Source organism: Bufo bufo, chromosome 3 (assembly GCF_905171765.1).
Source record: "Bufo bufo chromosome 3, aBufBuf1.1, whole genome shotgun sequence".
NCBI lineage: Eukaryota > Metazoa > Chordata > Amphibia > Anura > Bufonidae > Bufo > Bufo bufo.
The window spans coordinates 79,625,133-79,650,261 of NC_053391.1; the positions used below are offsets into that span (position 1 = coordinate 79,625,133).

The 25,129-nt window shown below is 48.1% G+C and overlaps 1 protein-coding gene across 3 annotated transcripts in view; it reads left to right on the forward strand.

The window, feature by feature from the left end:
* The first annotated feature begins 11,327 nt into the window (after positions 1–11,327).
* LOC120994586 overlaps positions 11,328–25,129 on the forward strand; it is a 52,973-nt gene continuing 39,171 nt past the window's right edge. Inside the window, exons 1-2 of one of the 3 annotated variants that reach the window (XM_040423257.1) lie at positions 11,328–11,393; positions 15,385–15,524. In XM_040423257.1, the coding sequence (XP_040279191.1) occupies positions 15,503–15,524 (22 nt within the window). In that variant the 5' untranslated portion in view covers positions 11,328–11,393; positions 15,385–15,502. Of the gene's footprint in view, positions 11,394–13,957; positions 13,968–15,255; positions 15,275–15,384; positions 15,525–25,129 lie in introns of those variants that run through there. The other 2 variants (XM_040423259.1, XM_040423258.1) reach the window with 2 other exon arrangements.

The window sequence follows — 25,129 nt, forward strand, 5'->3', positions numbered from 1 at the left end:
AAGTTCCACACACAGGTACACTATTAGTATAGGGATTGCGTGACACAGGACAGGCATACAGGGGTCTTAGGGCCCTTTCACACAGAGCTGCCACAAACCTCTCCTTTCACATGGAACAAAGTGCATAATGTACTTCGCCACATCTCTGGGCGATTTGCTCTTTGCACATTGTCCCATGGGGAAGGAGAGGTTTGTCCTCTAAAGGTAAAAAAAAAAAAAATCACAGGTAAGCAAAAAAGTTAATGTTCTGTTTCAAAAGTTCAATAAAGTTTATAAAAGTTAATGTTCTGTTCAAATGTTATATAAAGTTAATGTTAATAAATTTTTTTTTTTTTTTACCTTCTAGGTCAAGCATGTCAAACTCAAAGGCTAACATGGGCCAAAAAAACAAAATTTAAGTTTATGTGGGCCGCATCAAAAAAAAAAAAAAAAATCGTACATTTTCATAGAACAACATTGTTGTTTCATGACTGCTGACCCCCAACATCCCGTTGCCCAATAACACAAGTGAGACCTATATATATATACAAATATTAAACTTCACTATAAGACGCACCTAGGTTTTTGAGGAGGAAAATAAGAAAAAAATATTTTTAACCAAAAGTTGTGCTTTTGGTGGGCTTTGAATTAATGGTGGTCTGTGCATGACACTATTATGGGGGATCTGTGGATGGCACTGTTATGGGGGATCTGTGGATGGCACTGCTATGGGGTGGGATATCTGTGGATGGCATTGTTATGGGGTGGGGGGATCTGTGGATGGCATTGTTATGGGGTGGGGGATCTGTGGATGGTGCTGTTATGGGGGATCTGTGGATGGCATTGTTATGAGGTGGGGGATCTGTGGATGGAACTGTTATGGGGTGGGATATCTGTGGATGGTACTGCTATGGGGTGGGATATCTGTGGATGGCATTGTTATGAAGTGGGGGGGATCTGTGGATGGAACTGTTATGGGGGGGATCTGTGGATGACACTGCTATATGTCATCCACAGATCCCCCTCATAACAGTGTCCCCCAATACACCGGCCCTCTGCTCACCTAAGTATTTATAAACGTGAATCCTTATCCTGTTATTAAGTTGAACTAACGCTGCGCTCTCCCATGTTCCCCTGTATCCCCACAGCACTTACGAACACGCTTCCATAGCAGGCAGAGCGGACGGCACCAGTAACGTCACTCACTGACGTTGCGCGTCTGCTCCGCCTGCTTCATTCATAAAGTGGGCGGAGCAGGCGCTCGACGTCAGTGAGTGACGTTACTGCTGCCGTCCGCTCTGCCTGCTATTGAAGCTTAAGTAAGTGCTATGGGGATACAGGGGAACATGGGAACATGGGAGAGGGCAGCGTTAGTTCAACTTAATAACAGGATAAGGATTCACGTTTATAAATACTTTGGTGAGCGGCGGGGCCCGGTGTAAGAGTACAGTGACTGCACCGGGCCCCGCCCCTAGTTACGGACTCCAGCCCCTCCTCTCTCCCGGCTCATACATAGCAGTCTGCGATGCTGCAGCGTCGCAAACTGCGCTGTAAAATGGAAGCATTCGCCCCATAAGACGCAGGGGCATTTCCCCCCCCACTTTTGGGGGGGAAAAAGTGCGTCTTATGGGGCGAAAAATACGGTACTTTTCTTACCTTGTAAATCTGGTAGCCTGCGTCTATAGCCGCAATGGCGCCGTCCGCAGCATGTCAGAACTCCAGGCGGAGTCTGATGACGTCACATCAGGACGTGACGTTTACCTCTGCGCACCTCCATCCTCTCCTGGACCGCCTCCGCCAGCCTCCATCCTCTCCTGGACCGCCTCCAACTGCTCCGCCATCCTTCAACCGCTCCTGGACCGCCTCTGACTTTTTTATTTTATCTCCGCCCACCTCCAGGTAACCAGAGCAATGAATATCTTTGCCGGGCCGCATGTTTGACACCCATGCTGTAGTGGATGGTGAGATATGGAGCCTGAAAATCAAAAGTTCAATACATTGTTACTCTTTTGCTCATCAGTGTATAGGTTTTTCTTACATTATTAGTGTTATATTTAAAATTGCTCGTAACTTCTGCCCACGTGCTGCAGCCACACACCTGCTGCCCCTACTGTGATCTGCCACCATCTTGTGCCGTTACTACCACTGCTGTTGTGCCCCATCCACACTCTGTTTCGGGGCCACTATTGTGACTCGTAATGCTGTCACCACCATCAGCAGTCTGTTCTGGGGCCACTAGTGTCCCTGTTTGGCCATGTTGACATCACCATTTATTTTTTCATTCTTCTGATTCATCAGAACAGAAAAATAAAAATAGGTCCTGTTGTTTGAGTTTCCATAAGGCCTCTATCACAAGGTCAGTATTTTGCATCAGGATTTGATCATGATTTGGAAGCCAAAAGCAGGAATGTGTCCGAAACACAGAAGACACAAAAACACAGTTTTTATTAGCTAAATCCAGGAGTAGAGATGAGCGAATCGAAGTGGACGAAGTGTAATTTGATCCGAATTTCAGGTTTTATTCGATTCACAACGAATCCGAATTTTCTAGAGATTCGTGGTAACAAATCAAATTTTTTCCTAAAATGGCTGCTGCACGTGTGAGGACATGGAGCATGGAACTTTTGGATAATGCCATGCTTGCAGCCAATCAGCAGCCAGCTTGCCCTGTAATGTCACAGCCCTAAAAATTGCGTCAGCTATCTTGGATTCTGCCATTTACCAGTGTACTTAGTGCAGGGAGAGACATCAGCAGGCACTAGGGACAGTGTTAGAAAAAACTTCACTGTGCTAAAAAAAAAATATTTACAAGTGCAGGGAAAGATTATTCAAGGTGTAGGGAAAGGATAGGGAGGAATCATTCCACAGCATTTATGTTCAACAGGGTTCAGTAGGGGAGGTTACAACCTGATTAATAGGAACAATCCGATTACACCTTGCTACACTGACTGGGGATCCAAATTGCCATTATACAGCTCTGTAATTCCAGCAAACCGTTCTTATTAGGGTGCAAGTGCTGTTTGAAACAGGCATTAACAGAGTTTATTACAAGGAAATATTTCTACGTCTTATCTGCCCTTGTATGGTGCCGTTATAAGTTCTAAAGCATTTTTTGGCTTGTATTAGTGGAAAAAAGGGCTTATTAGCCGATGTGTTGTGAAGCGATAAAATTACAGCCCTGTTTGTCGTGTATTAGTGTCAAAAGTAAAATACACTGCTCAAAAAAATAAAGGGAACACAAAAATAACACATCCTAGATCTGAGTTAATTAAATATTCTTCTGAAATACTTTGTTCTTTACATAGTTGAATGTGCTGACAACAAAATCACACAAAAATAAAAAATATAGAAATCAAATTTTTCAACCCATGGAGGTCTGGATTTGGAGTCACACTCGAAATTAAAGTGGAAAAACACACTACAGGCTGATCCAACTTTGATGTAATGTCCTTAAAACAAGTCAAAATGAGGCTCAGTAGTGTGTGTGGCCTCCACGTGCCTGTATTGTAGTGTACGGGGACTGTAATACCCGTCACTACCAAAGTGTCACTTGGTGTGCTGTCGTCCCTCCTTAATTATGGGGAAGTTGGTATATGTCAGTTTTATAAAATGTCATGTAATGTAATGCTATGTATTTCCCTGTTACTGTGAAACTTGCATGTACAGGCCTGCTAGGGGTGTCATTCCAGCTTCTAGTCACTAGAGGGAGCTAGGGAGCCCTAGTTTATATAAGGCCCAGTCAGGGAAGCACAAGTCAGTCTAGTCTAAGTGCCTGTCTAAAGCTGCAGCCTGTAGTCTGAAGCTGGAGCTTAGACTATGTCAGAGACCAGTCCAGGCCTGAAGCCTGGGGACCAGGAGAGGGCATTGCAGTCCCTGTAACCGGGTTCCAAATCCTAGGAGAAGGTTCCCCTCCTGAATATGTCTACATGCAGAAGCAGGGAGACCACTGTGCAGAAGTTTCTAGAGCCTAAGGAAGCCGAGAGGGACAGAGGCAAAGTGCAGAGAAGCAAGAGGTACTCAAAATAACAGAGGAGGTACTATCTAAAGCTACAACCAAGGATATAAAGCCAGAACTAGGTTATTGGGCCTTGGAGAAGATTTGCTATATTCCAGGATCAGACAGAAATAGAGTGCAAGCTCCTGTACTGCAAGTCCTGTGTTCAACACTCTGTAAATACCTTGCTCAAGCTGTATTGCCTGCATCAACCGTATTGACAAATCGACTGTATGCAAAGGAACTGCGCTTCCATCAATGTCTCTGAATTTATAACTACTAAAGTTGGAGTTCTGCTTTAACATCACGGTGTTCCTCATTTATTCCTGCTATCCGCAAACGGCGTGCCACCGTTTACTTGGCACTGGCGTCACGAACAATTTTTACCATCACCTGCCCTTGCAGAGAGTCAGCCGTACCAGGTTAGTGTCTATTGCACTACATCACCCAGAAACACCTATTGCACACAACTTGAGTACGCTGCACCTCTCTTTTGGCGTCACGAACAGGATACGCACGCTTTCTAGTGCAAGAAGCGTGAACTTTGTGCCTTATACAGTTGCCCTGTGACCAAAGTGACAATTTGCCTGTTTTATTCAAGTGGACTTTGTGGACTGAAAATCATACCCAAAGTGTACCAAAAACCTCTAAAAAGTGCTGTGCAGTGTTGCGCTACCCAGAGGAAGAAAATCGCCGCATTGGAGTGTGGTTTTGTGGACTTTTTACAATCCTGCTTGCTGTCAGTGAATGGACAGCGTTTCTTGCTAAAGATGGCCGCTGAGCTTGCTGAATTTACTGCTGCGTCATCTTCATCCCGAAAAGGCGGGAAAAATTGGCGCCTTTCTGAGGAAAAAGCAGGAAGGAGTTCAAGGTCAGGCGCCACTGCTTATCTGGACATTTGCATGTCTGCCAGCATGGACACCGCCTTCCATATACTGGAATACCTGGGGGGCGGCCTCCCAGTGCAATGGGAGGAGCTGGCTGCTTTAATTGACGCGACCCTATCGCTCTCCTCAGAAGGATCGAGCATGTTGGAAACTGAGCAGAGCGTTGCTGCAGCGTCCGCACCTGAGATTGCAAAAATGACTGACATCGGTGTAGAGCCAGAGGAGGCTCCACCGGCCTACTCTCCGGGACCGGAGAAACCCGCCTGCCGCCCAAGGGAGAAAGAACCAGAGCCCTGCTATGGCTCTTGGAGGGACTTCTTTCAGCCCTCTTTCAAGTGGTCGTCACTAATGGCGGAGATCCGGGAGGCCGCTATAAAGCGGAATACCAAGACCAAGATCTACTATGAAGAGTTGACTAAAACTATCCATGAAAGACACACCAACACCCAACCCCGCCTGGAAAGGAGAAAGGGAGTGGTGGTGTCCTTTGACAAAACCCGTGGCTACGGGTTCATCCAAGACTATCTGACTGGCAGAGACCTATATGTGAATAGAAGGTCTGTCAAGAGAGACTACCTCCCTTCCTATCAGCACAGACTCCGCGAGGGAGAGGAAGTGGAGTTCACCCCTGCCGAGAGCCTGAGAGGCCCTTATGCAACTGCCGTGACCCGTCCCAAGCGAGCACCTGAGGACTGGGAGGCAGAAGAAGAAGAAGACTACTCTGGCTGCGAGCGGGAACCGGAACGCTCTCCAGAGCCGGCCCATCACGCCTTTCAGGAGCGGAGCTCCTTCATTGGGCCTAACGTCTTCTGGCAGCCAACCGTGTTGGAGAAAAGGGTGAGCCCCTATCCTTCCCCCGAGCTGCCTCGTCGGGAGAAGACCATACAAGATATGGAAAACTGGAAAGGACTTCATGCTACCTTGGAGAACATCCGGAAGGGTCGGAGACCAGACGCATCGCCAGAACCCGCAGAGGCCGAGTCCGCGCCATCGGTGACTGTACCTGCGCCGGCGGCGCCAGCAGATGACAGCGACTCCGACACAGAGAGCATCGGTGAGCAGATTGTCCGGCTGGAGGAGAAGTTGCGGGAGCTGCGCAAGATCGCGACCGCCAGGATCCAGACGCCGCCAAAGAAGGACGAGGTAAGGGTGCCTGTCACCACCCGTAGACCACCTTCTGCTGCCACCGCTCCGTCAGTGCCCCAAAGGAGACCCCCGGTTGTTGTGAATAGCTGCGCAGAGCCCACCGGACCGCTTGAGGCGGCGGTAACCACACCATTCCACCCCACAATCATTATGCCGGGACCGGTACGGTCCACCCAAGGGTTTACCCCTAGGCCCATGGGGCCAATACCTATTAGGGGCCCCTTCACCTTGCAGCTGCCCCCCAATACAGTTATGTGGGCCCATCCTCCTGTAGAGGACTACTACAGGCCGTACTTGCCAGCAGAGCCAAGTGGTTATGATATGCCACTGTGAAACAGCCTGCTAGGCCTTTGATTTATTTCCTCAATGAATGAGGGTATTAACCCTTCCAGGACAGGAGTCCTACGTGTCTGGTCCTTTGTTGCGGCTGCCAGTTTGTCCACGGCTCAGTGGTAGGTGTTGACCACTGAAATCACAAAGTCAGCAAGGCCAAGTTTGTTTCCAGGACCTCCTGCCTGCTTTTGCTATCCCACGCCAAGTTGTGCCTGTTCCTTTAGTTGCACCTTTTACCCTTCACCCCCTTTTCAGGTTGATCAGGGGCATTACAGCACTTGTCTTTGCTGTCCTTTTATTGTGCAACTTCATACTAAGGAACCGTGCCCGGAGACAGACTCAAAAGAACCTGAGCCTCTGAGATTTTTGCTCTTTTACAAGGAAATGTGCCCAGAGATGGACTCCACCGCATGAGAGCCTCTGTGATTTATAGGAAAATAACCTGGGTACGAACTCATGTTTGTTCTTTGAGCCTCCAAGAACTTTTATACTGTTTTATCCATTTTGCTGTTCTATCATGGACTTATTCATTGTCATGGACTATCCTGGTTATAATGTTACGCTGTGCCAGGTCAGCGCCCCCGTTCCATTCACTATCCTGAGAGAAGAGAACGACGCCCCTTGTCACTACCCTTCACCTTTGCCAATTGGACCTGATGTGAATGTAAATGCAGATGAATTACATGTATGTATGCCTGCATGTCTCTATTTTCTGTTTCAGGTAGAGATTCCAGTTGGGCGACCCATGATGGAGTACGAGGTCGTACTCAGCTTAAAGCAGTGGGGTATGTAGTGTACGGGGACTGTAATGCCCGTCACTACCAAAGTGTCACTTGGTGTGCTGTCGTCCCTCCTTAATTATGGGGAAGTTGGTATATGTCAGTTTTATAAAATGTCATGTAATGTAATGCTATGTATTTCCCTGTTACTGTGAAACTTGCATGTACAGGCCTGCTAGGGGTGTCATTCCAGCTTCTAGTCACTAGAGGGAGCTAGGGAGCCCTAGTTTATATAAGGCCCAGTCAGGGAAGCACAAGTCAGTCTAGTCTAAGTGCCTGTCTAAAGCTGCAGCCTGTAGTCTGAAGCTGGAGCTTAGACTATGTCAGAGACCAGTCCAGGCCTGAAGCCTGGGGACCAGGAGAGGGCATTGCAGTCCCTGTAACCGGGTTCCAAATCCTAGGAGAAGGTTCCCCTCCTGAATATGTCTACATGCAGAAGCAGGGAGACCACTGTGCAGAAGTTTCTAGAGCCTAAGGAAGCCGAGAGGGACAGAGGCAAAGTGCAGAGAAGCAAGAGGTACTCAAAATAACAGAGGAGGTACTATCTAAAGCTACAACCAAGGATATAAAGCCAGAACTAGGTTATTGGGCCTTGGAGAAGATTTGCTATATTCCAGGATCAGACAGAAATAGAGTGCAAGCTCCTGTACTGCAAGTCCTGTGTTCGACACTCTGTAAATACCTTGCTCAAGCTGTATTGCCTGCATCAACCGTATTGACAAATCGACTGTATGCAAAGGAACTGCGCTTCCATCAATGTCTCTGAATTTATAACTACTAAAGTTGGAGTTCTGCTTTAACATCACGGTGTTCCTCATTTATTCCTGCTATCCGCAAACGGCGTGCCACCGTTTACTTGGCACTGGCGTCACGAACAATTTTTACCATCACCTGCCCTTGCAGAGAGTCAGCCGTACCAGGTTAGTGTCTATTGCACTACATCACCCAGAAACACCTATTGCACACAACTTGAGTACGCTGCAGTATGACCTCCCTACAACGCCTGTGCATGCTCCTGATGAGGTGGCAGACGGTCTCCTGAGGGATCTCCTCCCAGACCTAGACTAAAGCATCTGCCAACTCCTGGACAGTCTGTGGTGCAACGTGACGTTGGTGGATAGAGCGAGACATGATGTCCCAGATGTGCTCAATTGGATTCAGGTCTGGGGAAGGGGCGGGCCAGTCCATAGCATCAATGCCTTCGTCTTGCAGGAACTGTTGACACACTCCAGCCACATGAGGTCTAGCATTGTCTTGCATTAGGAGGAACTCAGGGCCAACCGCACCAGCATATGGTCTCACAAGGGGTCTGAGGATCTCATCTCGGTACCTAATGGCAGTCAGACTACCTCTGGCGAGCACATGGAGGGCTGTGCGGCCCTCCAAAGAAATGCCACCCCACACCATTACTGACCCAATGCCAAACCGGTCATGCTGGAGGATGTTGCAGGCATCAGAACGTTCTCCACGGCGTCTCCAGACTCTGTCACGTCTGTCACATGTGCTCAGTGTGAACCTGCTTTCATCTGTGAAGAGCACAGGGTGCCAGTGGCGAATTTGCCAATCTCGGTGTTCTCTGGCAAATGCCAAACGTCCTGCACGGTGTTGGGCTGTAAGCACAACCCCCACTTGTGGACGTCGGGCCCTCATATCACCCTCATGGAGTCTGTTTCTGACCGTTTGAGCAGACACATGCACATTTGTGGCCTGCTGGAGGTCATTTTGCAGGGCTCTGGCAGTGCTCCTCCTGTTCCTCCTTGCACAAAGGCGGAGGTAGCGGTCCTGCTGCTGGGTTGTTGCCCTCCTACGGCCTCCTCCACGTCTCCTGATGTACTGGCCTATCTCCTTGTAGCACCTCCATGCTCTGGACACTACACTGACAGACACAGCAAACCTTCTTGCCACAGCTCGCATTGATGTGCCATCCTGGATAAGCTGCACTACCTGAGCCACTTGTGTGGGTTGTAGACTCCGTCTCATGCTACCACTAGAGTGAAAGCACCGCCAGCATTCAAAAGTGACCAAAACATCAGCCAGGAAGCATAGGAACCGAGAAGTGGTCTGTGGTCACCACCTGCAGAACCACTCCTTTATTAGGGGTGTCTTGCTAATTGCCTATAATTTCCACCTGTTGTCTATCCCATTTGCACAACAGCATGTGAAATTGATTGTCACTCAATGTTGCTTCCTAAGTGGACAGTTTGATTTCACATAAGTGTGATTGACTTGGAGTTACATTGTGTTGTTTAAGTGTTCCCTTTATTTTTTTTAGCTAATTGGCAAATTCGCCACTGGCGCCCTGTGCTCTTCACAGATGAAAGCAGGTTCACACTGAGCACATGTGACAGAGTCTAGAGACGCCGTGGAGAACGTTCTGCTGCCTGCAACATCCTACAGCATGACCGGTTTGGCATTGGGTCAGTAATGGTGTGGGGTGGCATTTCTTTGGAGGGCCGCACAGCCCTCCATGTGCTCGCCAGAGGTAGCCTGACTGCCATTAGGTACCGAGATGAGATCCTCAGACCCCTTGTGAGACCATATGCTGGTGCGGTTGGCCCTGGGTTCCTCCTAATGCAAGACAATGCTAGACCTCATGTGGCTGGAGTGTGTCAGCAGTTCCTGCAAGACGAAGGCATTGATGCTATGGACTGGCCCGCCCGTTCCCCAGACCTGAATCCAATTGAGCACATCTGGGACATCATGTCTCGCTCTATCCACCAACGTCACGTTGCACCACAGACTGTCCAGGAGTTGGCAGATGCTTTAGTCCAGGTCTGGGAGGAGATCCCTCAGGAGACCGTCCGCCACCTCATCAGGAGCATGCACAGGCGTTGTAGGGAGGTCATACAGGCACGTGGAGGCCACACACACTACTGAGCCTCATTTTGACTTGAGGACATTACATCAAAGTTGGATCAGCCTGTAGTGTGTTTTTCCACTTTAATTTCGAGTGTGACTCCAAATCCAGACCTCCATGGGTATTTCAGAAGAATATTTAATTAATTCAGATCTAGGAGGTGTTATTTTTGTGTTCCCTTTATTTTTTTGAGCAGTGTATTTGCCATTCAGCAGTGCAGTTATATGTTCTAAAGCCTTTTGTGTCGTGTATAAGTGGACAAAAATAAGAGCCTATTTGTCATTCAGCGGTGCAGTTATATGTTCTAAAGCCCTTTTTGGCATGTATCGAGGAGGAAAAAGTCAAGAAAAAGAACTTATTTGCCATTGTGTGTTGAAGTGAGAAAATTACAGTCCTTTTTGGTGTGTATTACTGTATTAGCAACTGGCAGAGTTTCCCCTGGAAAAGCTGTCCTGCCCGGCCAGTAGTGTGGCATCACAGCGGGTGTTTAGTGCAGCCTCCGCTACTATTCTGATGCTGACACCCGCCTGATGGCACACATCTGATGCCAAGTGCTCCTTCTTTCACCCACCATCTTCAGCCGGTACTCGTATTGCTACCCATCTCCCCACTCTGTCACCAGGTCACTCTGTGGTTTCCTGATGCTGCTGCTACCGCAACACTATGTCACCTTGCCCCTCTGTGGCCTCCTCCTGATGCTGCCGCCACCTCCAGACTGTCATTGGGCCACTCTGTGGTCTCATCATTCACGTGTCATCTCTGTTTTGGATCCACTCCTGTTTTTTTTGGGCATTAGCAATACTGATGGATTACTGACCAAATGCTGACCGAGTGAAGGCGGATGCTAAACAGACAGGATCCGTTTTTTGTGGGTTATTGCTCTGACGGATCAGAGGAAGGGCAAAATAATCAGTGACGTCAACATAAACTTATTGCTGACACCGTCTCCTGTCAGGGGGGCTCTACTTGTATAAGTGTTTAAAGGGGTTGTCCGGGTTTTTTTTGTTCTTTATATGTTTCTAACTAATCAAATATAACAGCTTTGCCATGCACTTATGAATCTGTAGTTGTTCCTTTCTCAGATTTCACTGAGGGTCACATGACCTGTGATGTCAGCGTCTCTCCCTGCTCTGATAATGATTTGTTCACAAGCCTGAGAGATCTGTACACCAGATGTACTGTGCTGGCCACGCCCCCTGCACTGCCAGCTGCTGCTTATTGCTCTCTCCCAACCCCAGCAGCACATGTACTGTGCTGGCCACGCCCCCTGCACTGCCAGCTGCTGCTTATTGCTCTCTCCCAACCCCAGCAGCACAGACTCAGGGCTGAAGGCTTTATTGAGTAGCTACAGGCAGTGAGGAGACAAAATGCTGGGCACAGGAGCTGACAAAGGCGTTCTGCAGAGCATTGCACAACAGGTAGGGGGAGGATCCTGTGTGTATCAGCAATGTCATTATACAGCTCGGACCTACACATACAACATGCTGCTGAGTATCCCAGCAGGCAGACATGTCACTCAGGGCAGACTTATTCACTCCTTTTGCAAAGCAGGGGGAGGGGCAGAGATTGTTGTTATTGCAGGTAAACAAAGGGCCACAAGAGAACCAGGGAAATGAGGAAAAAGATTTTTTTTTTTACCTAAAACTTACTGCCCATCAGATTTACAGTGCTATATATATTTTTTTTCATAACTCTGACAACCCCTTTAATAGAACAGGTTCTGTGGACATCTATGTGGAATCAGCTGACGAGGGTGTAAAGGGAGTGCGCTTCTTCTTGGCGCTAACATTGATCTGTAAGGCTGAGTTCATACTTTTATTTGGTCAGTTTTGGCCACGTGACTGCCCTAATAAGTGAAGTGTGCAGTGATTCTAAGGCCTCTTTCACACTTGCGTTGTCCGGATCCGGCGTGTACTCCACTTGCCGGAATTACACGCCGGATCCGGAAAAACGCAAGTGTACTGAAAGCATTTGAAGACGGAGCCGTCTTCAAAATGCTTTCAGTGTTACTATGGCACCCAGGACGCTATTAAAGTCCTGGTTGCCATAGTAGGAGCGGGGAGCGGGGGAGCAGTATACTTACCGTCCGTGCGGCTCCCAGGGCGCTCCAGAATGACGTCAGAGCGCCCCATGCGCATGGATGACGTGTCCATGTGATCACGTGATCCATGCGCTTGGGGCACTCTGACGTCACTCTGAAGAGCCCCGGGAGCCGCACGGACGGTAAGTATGCTGCTCCCCTGCTCCCCGATACACTTTACCATGGCTGCCAGGACTTTAGCGTCCCGGCAGCCATGGTAACCATTCAGAAAAAGCTAAACGTCGGCTCCGGCAATGCGCCGAAACGACGTTTAGCTTAAGGCCAGATCCGGATGAATGCCTTTCAATGGGCATTAATTCCGGATCCGGCATTGCGGCAAGTGTTCAGGATTTTTGGCCGGAGCAAAAAGCGCAGCATGCTGCAGTATTTTCTCCGGACAAAAAACGTTCCGTTCAGGAACTGAAGACATCCTGATGCATCCTGAACGGATTTCTCTCCATTCAGAATGCATTAGGATAAAACTGATCAGGATTCTTCCGGCATAGAGCCCCGACGACGGAACTCTATGCCGGAAGACAAGAACGCAGGTGTGAAAGAGCCCTAAGAGCGACGTCGGTCATCTGCATGTCATACTGACTCAGTATTATTTCACTACCACAGCAGACTCCTTATGCGTGTTACTGCAAGGCACAGCGTTCTACACCACTATGAAGGCTTTCTGAACCCACAAAATAGCCATTTTTAACGAGATTCGGATTAAACCCAATTTTTTCCCAAAAATTCGTCGAACCGGCGAATCAAATTTTTTAAAACTTTGCCCCATCTCTATTCAGGAGCCAAGCCTACTCTCTAATTAGAACACTAAACTTCTGTGACCCTCTGGATAAATCCAAAATAACAATCACAGTCAATTGACCACCAAATCCCTTTAGGCCTCTTTCACACGGGCGTTGCGGGAACACCCGCGATTTTTCAGCGCGAGTGCAAAACATTGTAATGCGTTTTGCACTCGCGTGAGAAAAATCACGCATGTTTGGTACCCAAACCCGAACTTCTTCACAGAAGTTCGGGCTTGGGATCGGTGTTCTGTAGATTGTATTATTTCCCCTTATAACATGGTTATAAGGGAAAATAATAGCATTCTGAATACAGAATGCATAGTAAACTAGCGCTGGAGGGGTTAAAAAAAATATAAAAAATAATTTAACTCACCTTAGTCTACTTGATAGCGCAGCCGGCATCTCCTTCTGTATTCTTGATGGATCATGTGATGACCGGAGTGACGTCATCAAAGGTCCTTTACCCAGGTCCTAAAGAAAGAATACAAAAGGAGATGCCGGCTGCGCTATCAAGTGGACTAAGGTGAGTTAAATTATTATTATTTTTTTTAACCCCTCCAGTGCTAGTTTACAATGCATTCTGTATTCAGAATGCTATTATTTTCCCTTATAACCATGTTATAAGGGAAAATAATAATGATCGGGTCTCCATCCCGATCGTCTCCTAGCAACCGTGTGTGAAAATCGCACCGCATCCGCACTTGCTTGCGATTTTCACGCAACCCCATTCACTTCTATGGGGCCTGCGTTGCGTGACAAACGCAGAATATAGAGCATGCTGCGATTTTCACGCAACGCACAAGTGATGCGTGAAAATCACCGCTCATGTGAACAGCCCCATAGAAATGAATGGGTCGGTATTCAGTGCGGGTGCAATGCGTTCACCTACCGCATCGCATCTGCGCCGAATACTCGCCCGTGTGAAAGGGGCCTTAGGGGTCCTAACTTGTAAATTATAAAACTACATACTTTAATATAATTTATTAAAAACAATAAAACCGAAAATGAACCAAACGTGTAATTTAAAACTGTCAGGGTGAAACAGCGGACAGTTCATTTCACTGGTAGCGGCAGTACTAGGGTCAGTGTTGTGTATAACAGCACTGGGATATTTATAAACACTTTTTTTTTAATTGAATTGTGCGGTGTTTTTATTTGTTTCCACAACTTTTCATTTATTGACAATTGACTCATTAACATTTATGTTTTATTTTTGACCATGTGCACTGCCTTTTATTAACGCGTCAAATGCTTTATGGAGTGGATTTTCTATATAGCAGTTTCCTGTGGAGATGAGATGGGGCTTACTGCAATGCTCCTACTTGCTGCAATAGTACACCCTCCTTCTGTAAATGTGTCCACTGCAGGAACTTCACCGCTTTGAACTGATGTTATAACTGTTGATATAATAATGGCGCTAACCCACTATCTCATACACACACATTCAGCTGTAACTTAACCCACACAATTCTGGTTCAAACACTGTTTGTTGTATGTGATAGTAGCTGGCCCTATACACTTTCCCTGCTCAATGATTGATGGCGTCCCTGTGCTCAGCCCTGGCTAAAAACTAACAGACACTACCCTCCCGACATGTTTCACCGCATGTGCGGCTTCCTCAGGGGAGAATAAAAAACACCGCACAATTCACTTTATAAAAAAGCGTTTATAAATCGCACAGTGCTGTGATACACAACACTGACCCTAGTACTGCCGCTACCAGTGAAATGAACAACTGTCCCCTGTTTCACCCTGACAGTTTTAAATTAAACGTTTGGTTCATTTTCGGTTTTGTCGTTTTTAATAAATTATAATAAAGTTATATACAAGTTAGGACTCCTAAAGGGATTTGGTGGTCAATTGACCGTGATTGTTATTTTACTCTCTAATTAGGCATCAGAGAGAGCAGAGCCTCTAGGTGCAATGGCAACGCCTCCTTTGCTCCTAGAGGCTCATTTGCATATATTAAAACTTCATTTTTCTCAGTAATGCGGGCAGATATGAAAATGGGACCAACACAGATGCTTTCAGCTGCCAAGCGCACATATAACAGGTCAGCCAGTGTCATAGGGACTAATCTGCTGACAGATGCCCTTTAATATAGAGCAGGCATCCTCAAACTGCAGCCCTCCAGCTGTTGTAAAACTACAACTCCCACAATGCCCTGCTGTAGGCTGATACCTGTAGGCTGTACAGGCATGCTGGGAGTTGTAGTTTTGCAACAGCTGGAGGGCCGCAGTTTGAGGATGCCTGATATAGAGCAATAATAAATCCACCCCAATGTGAGGAGTCAAGTGAGGCGTCTGACGGCAATATCAGCCACAACCTATGGACAAGCAGCTTCCTTTCCTAATACTTTCTCTCCTTTTATGATCCGCTTCCGATTGTAGCTTTCAAATCTGCAGACAGAACCCCGACCGTGTGGTCGTAGTCGTACCCTTACACTGAACTCAGGGACGACATTTACCCTAACATGGAGAGGAGGCTCCTTTTACTCCTTTTAGATTCTGCAATGCTTTCTTTATGCAGAGCAGGCTCCTCCCGACGTCCAGAAGAAGACCAACTGCAACTTCCTGACTTAGGTTTCATAACACAAGACAACATCGCGTGGGGAAAACAGCCCTGATCTTGTCAGCTGGACCTCAACATGGAAACATTAGACGTCTCAGGTAAGGGAGAATATACAGTGTAACATCCATCTGTCTCGTATAGAAATTGTAACAGAGAGGACGTCATTGGCAGCTCATTATCCATTTCTGTCTCATCTTGTGACTAGGGCTGAGTTCACACTTCCGTTATTTGGTCAGTTATTTCCATCAGTTATTGTGAGCCTACTCTGAGATCAGATGTAATGATTTGATTTAGGGCTCATGCACACGAAAGTATTATCTTTCTGTGTCCGTTCCGGGGTTTTTTGCGGACCGTATGTGGAACCATTCACTTCAATGGGGCTCTAAAAAATAAAAACGGAAGTTACTCCGTGTGCATCCCTTTTCCGTATATGTCCGTATTTCCGTTCCGCAAAAAGAGAGAACATGTCCTATTATTGCCCAGGACAAGGATAGTACTGTTCTATGAAGGACCAGCTGTTCCGTTCCGCAAAATACTGAATGCACACGGATGTCATCCATATTTTTTGCGGATCCATTTTTTGTGGACCGCAAAATACATGAGCCCTTACACCCATTCTGTGTTTTGACCCGCACCTGGCTTTGGCTCACAATAAGGCCTCATGCACATGACCGTTGTTGTGGTCCACATTTTTTGCGGCTCGGGTGCGGACCCATTCACTTCAATGGAGCCGCAAAAGATGCGGACAGCACTCCATGTGCTGTCCGCATCCATTGCTCCGTTCCTTAGCCCCGCAAAAAAAAATACAGCATGTCCTATTCTTGTCCGTTTTGCGGACAAGAATAGGCATTTCTACAATGGGCCGCCCGTTCCGTTCAGCAAATTGCAGAATGCACACGGGTGGCTTCTGTTTTTTGCAGATCCGCGGTTTTCAGACCGCAAAAAACGGAACGAGGCCTAACTGAGCTAAATAACTGACCAAATAACTGATGTGTGAACAAGGCCTAATTTTACCTTCATCTATACTGACTTATTCAGTATTCAATTGTCATTATTTATAACGTGAACGTATTATTAGAAAATGACCAGTAGATCAAAGTGTAACTAAACTTTAAAGGGAACCTGTCACCGGGATTTTGTGTATAGAGCTGAGGACATGGGTTGCTAGATGGCCGCTAGCACATCCGCAATACCCAGTCCCCATAGCTCTGTGTGCTTTTATTGTGTAAAAAAAACGATTTGATACATATGCAAATTAACCTGAGATGAGTCCTGTATGTGAGATGAGTCAGGGACAGGACTCATCTCAGGTGAATTTGCATATGTATCAAATCGGTTTTTTTACACAATAAAAGCACACAGAGCTATGGGGACTGGGTATTGCGGATGTGCTAGCGGCCATCTAGCAACCCATGTCCTCAGCTCTATACACAAAATCCTGGTGACAAGTTCCTTTTAATACAATTTTCTTTAAAACTATTCTAAATGCCCATAAATTCATTTTTGTAATTCTGTATTTTACAAATTCATATTACTGTCTTAAAGGGTTCTCTAAGGCCTCATGCACACGACCGTATTTTGTTTCAGTGTCCGTTCCGTTTTTTTTTGCGGATAGGATGCGGACCCATTCATTTCAATGGGTCTGCAAAAACGCGGACCGCAAAACACATACGGTCGTGTGCATGTAGCCTAAGATTTATATACTGATAATCTACCCCCTGAATAGGTCATTAGTATCTGATCAGTGGGGACCCCCGCCGATCAGCTGGTTGAGAACGCAGCAGAGCTTGCAGTAGTGCCGCGGCCTTGTCCAGCTTTGCCTAGGCCATGTGACGTCACGGTCATTGGTCACATGGTCTAGGTGCTGGTCAGTGAATGGGGCTGAGCTGCAATACCAAGCACAGCCACTATCAAATGGATGGCGCTGTGCTTAGAGAGCATGAGAAGGCTGCAGCGCTTCTGAGAGTGCCGGTGTGCTGTCTCAAACAGCTGACCAGTGGGGTCCCGGTAGTCGGACTCCCACCAATCATATACTAATGGCTTGAGTTGTAAAGTCTCAGAAAACCAATGACAAAATAGGCCCCCAAAGTTGCAGGCCAGTATAGTGGTTTATGGATTCCGCAGTTCTACGGGAATAGGTGCTTTAGGGCTCATTCACATGACTGTATGGTCGCCATGTCCATGTTGCGGACCACAAATAGCAGTCCACAATTCATGGGCACCGGCCGTGTCAATCCTGTATTGCAGTGCGGAACCATTGATTTGAATGGGTCTGCAATCCACAAAATGTGGCAAAAAAATAGGACATGCCCTATCTTTTGCAGTGTGGAGGCACGGACCCGAAAGCCCATGGAAACGCTTCCGAGGGCGTTCAGGTCCATGCCTCAGCTCCGCTCTGCATAGCACACCATAGTAGGAGACCCAGCACTGACTTTAGCGGAGCAGGCGCAGGAAGGAGTTCTGCATAGAACATCGCTACCTGTGACGGCTAAAGCTTAGCAGAGAACATAGGTGCAGGGTCTCCTACTAGGATATACTAAGCAGAGCAGCGATGTGTGCTCCTGCTGGTACTGCTCTGACTGCGGAATCCATACACCGCTATACTGCCATCAATAAAAGGGGTTTTCCATTTTGCATCAACATCCTTTAAAATAATCATTGATGAAGTTCTCTGTAATTTTGTAATGTATTTCTTTTCCCTTTCTTGCTGCTATCCCCCATTCTGGGCTGTGGTCACGGCTCCCGTCCCGGCTGTGATGGTAGCAGACCCAGACAAGTTCCATTACTAGCTTGTACACTCTCTCTGTGGCTGTATCTCTCCTGTAACTGGGGCTAATATGTCAGCCCCAGTTGCAGGAGAAATCAGCAGAAACTTTGTAATATATTCTATTAAAGAAAAAGACTTTGATCTGCTTTTATCAGGCTGCTTCGTTCTTTTCTGCTTGTTACATTGAGGCCTATGGAAAGAAGAAAGAAGCTGCTGGATGAGAGACACACAACTTGCAGTTTCTTATCTCTGCGACATAACACTAGCACTTTTTACTCTACTATATCTAGTAAGATAAGGCTTTACAACTGCTCAGAGGCAAAAGCCTCCTCCTGTGTGTGAAGCTGGAGTTGGGTGTGATTAGAGATAAGCAGCTTGAGATGCAGGATTCCTTAAAAGGGTTGTGTCCCTTCTGCAAATGGCATTTATCATGTAGAGAAAGTTAATACAAGGCACTTACTAATGTATTGTGATTGTCCATATTACCTCCTTTGCTGGCTCGATTCATTTTTCCATTACATTATACATGGCTCGTATCAGGAGTTATGACCACCCTGTAATCCACCAGTGGTGGTCGTGTTTTCTCTGCATAGGACAATGCGCCAGCCTCTCTTGTATTTGCACTGCTGCAGTGGTCGTAACCCCTGCATATGAGCCGTGTATAATGTGATGGAACAATGAATCCAGCCAGCAAAGGAGGCAATATGGACAATCACAATACATTAGGGTACTTTCACATTAGCGTTTTTCTTTTCCGGCATAGAGTTCCGTCACAGGGGCTCTATACTGGAAAAGAACTGATCAGGCATATCCCTATGCATTCTGAATGGAGAGTAATACGTTCAGGATGTATCAGGATGTATCAGTCTTAGGCCTCTTTCACACGACAGTATGTCTTTTTCAGTGTTTTGCGGTCCGTTTTAAACGGATCCGTTGTTCCGTTTTTTGTTTCCGTTGTGTTTCCGTTTCCGTTCCGTTTGTCCGTTTCCGTTTTTCCGTATGGCAAATACAGTATACAGTAATTTCATAGAAAAAATTGGGCTGGGCATAACATTTTCAATAGATGGATCCGCAAAAAACGGAACGGATACGGAAGACATACGGATGCACTTCCGTATGTGTTCCGTTTTTTTGCGGACCCATAGACTTTAATGGAGCAACGGAACGTGATTTGCGGCCAAATATAGGACATGTTCTATGTTAAAACGGAACGGAAAAACGGAAACGGAATGCATACGGAACACATTCCGTTTTTTTTGCGGACCCATTGAAATCAATGGTTCCGTATACGGACCGTATACGGACCGCAAAAAACGGCCAGTAAACGGAAAAAAAAAAACGGCCGTGTGAAAGAGGCATTAGACCTACGAATTTTTATCACCACCCTATCCCCCAACAACATAACATCCTCCTTCAGCAGCCCACCGCCAACAGCCCGCACACTTTGACATACCAACTCGCCCAACCGAAACGCTCCAAAAAACGCCAAAGAAAAAGCTGCCCTAAACAACTTTACCTCCCAACCTGAACTACCAACCGATTCCAACTGCGTCTCTAATCTTAACAACAAATCAAACGAAACTGGCCTCCTTTTGTCCGCAACCTTCTGTCCACGCCGCCAACCACGCAACACCTGCCTCACTAAAAACGTCTTCGTCACATCTGCCAAACCCCTCAATTTGAAACCAAAAGCCAGCCCAGCAATCCACTTATTCAATTTTGACACCGACCAATCCAGCTCCTTAACATGCCCCAAAAACAACAATAACGGGATATCCCCCTCATCCACTCGAGCCCCCAACTCATCACACCAACGCAGCCACTCCCCCCACACTTTACCGTACGCCAACCACGTCCCGGTACTCATTGAATCCCGAAGGAGACCGTCTATGGTACCTCCAACATCTCCCACATGGACTCCGGACATTCCAATCCCTCGGCATCCGCTCCTGGCGCCAGCTGCCGAAACCGCTCCAGCTGCGAACGAGAAAGGGCATCCGCAATGTTATTAAAAATACCTGGCACATGTACTGCTACCACCCAAACCTTACGTGACAAACAGACCAAAACCAAATGCTGTAACAGGCGAATAACCGGCGGCGAAGACGCCGTCATACCATTAATGGCCTGAACCACCCCCAAATTATCACAATGAAAACGGATTTTATTATCCTTAAACCGGTCCCCCCACAACACCATAGCTAATACAATCGGAAAAAGCTCTAACAATGCCAAATTCCGAACCCATCCCCTCTCCACCCAGGTCATCGGCCACCTGCCCGCACACCATTGCCCATGACAGTTCACACCAAATCCCGAACCGCCCGTCGCATCCGAAAACAACTCAAAGTCAAAATTATCCACAGCTGCCCCCAAAACCAAAGTCCGTCCATTAAAATGCTGCAGAAAATCCCCCCACACCGCCAAATCCCCTTTTAATTCCTTCCCCAACCTAATAAAATAATGTGGGTCCGTAACGCCCGCCGTAGCCCCCGCCAATCGACGACAAAAAAATCCTCCCCATTGGCATAATCAGACATGCAAAATTGAGTTTACCAAGCAGCGATTGCAAGTCCTTCAACCTGATCTTAGCCGATTTCCTAGCCCTCTCCACTACCATACGTAAATCCTGCAATTTATCCTCAGGCAACAGACATTCCATCATTTGTGTTAATAACAATACCCAGAAAACTCAATTCCGTAGTGGGACCCACCGTTTTTCCCTCAGCCAACGGCACCCCAAATAAACCAAAAACCGACTCCAATGTGCTAAGTAACAACGAGCAAACCCTAGACCCCGCCGGACCCAAACAAAGAAAGTCATCCAAATAATGAATAATGGATGAACAACCCGAAACGTCCCTAACAACCCACTCCAAAAACGAACTGAATGCTTCAAAATATGCGCAGGACACTGAACACCCCATTGGTAAACACTTATCCACGAAATAACCCCCCTCCCAATAACAACCCAACAAATGCAAACTATCCGGATTAACTGGCAACAACCGGAACGCAGCCTCAATATCCGTTTTAGCCAACAACGCCCCCACCCCCAATTTCCTCACCCACTCTACAGCCGCATCAAATGAAGTATATACCACCGAACAGAGTTCCGGATCAATACCTTCATTGACCGACGCACCTTTAGGATAGGACAAATGATGAATCAACCGAAACTTGTTCGGCTCCTTTTTGGGGACAATCCCCAAAGGGGATATCCTCAAATTGACCAAAGGCGGACTCAAAAAGGGGCCATCCATGCGCCCCAAAGATACCTCCTTCGCCAATTTTTCAGACACCACCTCGGGATGCTCAAGTGCCGAACGCAAATTTTTTCTCCCTGCAATCACCGGTACGGGAAAAGAGGGGATACCAAACCCTTCCGTAAACCCGACCCTCAAAAATTCCGCCATCCCTTGATCGGGATATCTATTTAGAAAGGGCCCCATCTCTGCTACCCGCACCGGTGTCAGCCCCTTTTCCACCTGCCTACCCCCTCTGAAACAACGACTGAATCCATGATTCCCGCCGCATGCGGAACATTCATGTTTAAAACGACACTTTGCCCCAAACCTGCAGTTGCCCTCGTTAAAGAGGAAGCAAAGCCCTTTTGCCGACGCCGCTGAAAAAGCTGCCTGTCCCGATCCACCCGACTCCCCCCGAAAGGACTGCCCCGCACGCACCGGAGCCATCACCCGCATCCATAACCCTATGTCCTTATGATCCCATCTAATGGTACTACGCACCGCCATCCTCTGCCGGAACTGCTCGTCGTAACGCAACCAGCCCTTCCCCCCGTACACCCGAAATGCTTCCCCAATCGCATCCATATAACAGAAAAGAGCCGAACAACACTCCGGCTTCTTTTCCCCTACCACACTGGCCAAAATAGCAAATGCCTGCAGCCAATTAGAAAACGTCCGTGGAATAAGACGAAACCTCCGTTTCTCCTCCTCGTCCTTCTTGCCATCCTCCTTCTTACCCCTATCTAAATTAAACCTCTCCAGGGGGAGCAAGGAAGATATATACATACTCCCCCTTCCATATGCGCTCCCGCACTTCCACTTTTAAGTGCGCCCCCAACGGACCCTCAAAGCAGACATACACTTCCCCCCCGCGCTGTGTCGTCCACTTTTGACCTATCATCCTCCCCCCCAACCTGCGTCTGCACGGACACCGAGTCTCCTACCCTGCTTGCCACGCTGGCCGGTCCTCCACTAACCCCAGCCCCCACTCCCCATGCCGGCACCGGTGACATTCCTGCCCCCCCAAAACCAGACACCCAACCCGCCAAACTCTGAAAAAGCTGCCCCAATCCCCTACCCAAATCACCTTGTGGCACCCCACCCCCCCCCTTGGCCACCCGTTCACGCATTAATGGTACCCCAGTTAGCCTCACCAAGCTGCCGGGGGGCTGTGAACCCCGCAGCCGAAGGTCCTGCTTCCTGATGATCTTCCGCCTCAGCACGAACATCTTCTCCCTGCGCCATCAACATCCCAGCACCTGGCCTACTGGATGTGCCTTGCACCGGCCCTTGATCATCTCCCCTCACACGATGGGCGGAGCCTCCGCCATGCTGTCCATCCGTCTCCTGTGGCCTGTGCGCAACCCTAAGTGAAGGGTCCCCGGAGGGGCTCTGCACCCGGCGCAGAGCCCTGGGGGTCGCATCCGGACTAAGGCGCGCCGGCGGCCGTACCCGCCGCGGCCGTCTAACAGTTGGCGGTGAGCTGACACTACTCACCGCCGCCCCCTGCAACACACCAGCCACCTGGTCCTGCAGCCATTCGGGTCCCCGGGTCTCCGCCGCTGCCCGCAACTGCTATATTAATGCCTCAACCTCCATCACGTAAGTTTGCTCCGTCTCCTCCGATTTGAAAATCTAAAATGGCTCCGACACCCCTCCCCTTAATATAACCTTCCTATACCACCCCCTTTTTACTCCACCCACCGCAATTCCTACCTCCACTTAACCCTATCACCACTGGCCCCCTCCTACCAAAACCCCTCATGACGGCCTCCCCTAACTGTCGCCCAGTACGGCCTCACTTCACTCGCTGTCCTCAGTGAAGCTCACAATCTAAATGACTTTTTGGAGAGTGGGAGGAAACCTGAAGGAAACCCACACAAACACGGGGAGGACATGCAAACTCCATGCAGATGTTGTCCATGGTGGAGAACACGGACGCAACATGTCTGTGATGCATACTGCGGGTCCGCAATACATGGGCACTGGCCGTGTGCAAACTGGATCACGGACCCATTCACTTGAATGGGTCCGGGATCCAGGAGATGAGGAACGGAGGCACGGATCGGAAGCTCCATAGTGCTTCCGTGGGTTTACTGTACGTGCCTCCGCACCGCAAAAAAGTAGTGCATGCATGCGGTGCGGACAGATCACGGACCCATTCAAGTTGAATGGGTCTGGATCTATCTGCGGCAGCCGCACAGGTGGTGTTGACTTGCATTGGGGACCGCAAATTGCGGTCCCCAACACATGGAACGGCCAGCACGCGGTCGTGTACATGAGCCCTTAGCCAGATTCCTCTATTTAAAAAAAAAAAAAAGTGTGAGTGCAGATTTTGGGTATAAACAATCACATGACGCCACTGGGGTCTGTAAATCACATAACCATATGTCACTGCTGGGCGAAAACGAAACTTAAATATTAGGTATTAGAGAAACAAAAGCTTATTGTTAGAGAATCGAAACTTTACAAGGAAACCAAACAGTAATCAGGACAATGCAGGAAGCACTGTGTGCAAGTAAAAAAAACAACAACATAGTTGCAACATTTAAAAAAGGGAACAAACATCATTTCTCCAGACACAGACTTCATGTCTAGGACTGTATTTTTTATCCAAGTGCCACATGAATTTTTCGTGGAGAGCACACTCCGGTCATACACACAACCATATTTTGGTGGATTCAGGGGGCCGTTCCACAAGTGCAGACGACAGCAGCCCTTTCTATTGATGGGAGGGAGAAAAATGCACACAAAGGCCTCATGCACACGAGCGTTGTGTGCACCCGTGGCCGTTGTTCAGTTTTCCGTGATTTTCTGCAGACCCTTTGACTTTCAATGGGTCCGTTGAAAACTCGGAAAATGCACCGTTTGTCATCCGCCTCCGTGATCCGTGTATCCTGTCCGTCAAAAAAATATGACCTGTCCTATTTTTTTGACGGACAACGATTCACGGACCCATTCAAGTCAATGGGTCCGTGAAAAAACACGGATGCACACAAGATTGGCAACCGTGATCCGTGTCCGTAGGCTACTTTCATACAGACGGATCCGAAGATCCGTCTGCATAAAAGCTTTTTCAGAGCTGAGTTTTCACTTCGTGAAAACTCAAATCCGACAGTAAATTCTAACACAGAGGCGTTCCCATAGTGATGGGGACGCTTCAAGTTAGAATATACTACGAACTGTGTACATGACTGCCCCCTGCTGCCTGGCAGCACCCGATCTCTTACAGGGGGCTGTGATCCGCACAATTAACCCCTCAGGTGCCGCACCTGAAGGGGTTAATTGTGCGTAACATAGCCCCCTGTAAGAGATCAGAGGCTGCCAGGCAGCAGGGGGCAGACCCCCCTCCCTCCCCAGTTTTAATTTCATTGGTGGCCAGTGCGGCCCCCTCCAGGCCCCCCCTCCCTCCCTTTATTGTATTATCATTGGTGGCCAGTGTGCGGCCCCCCCGGTCCCCCCTCCCTCCCTCTATTGTATTATCATTGGTGGCCAGTGTACGCCCCCCCGGCCCCCCCTCCCTCTATTGTATTATAATTGGTGGCCAGTGTGCGCCCCCCCGGCTCCCCCTCCCTCCCTCCCTCTATTGTATTATCATTGGTGGCCAGTGTGCGGCCCCCCCCGGCCCCCCCTCTATTGTATTATCATTGGTGGCCAGTGTGCGCCCCCCCGGCCCCCCCTCCCTCTA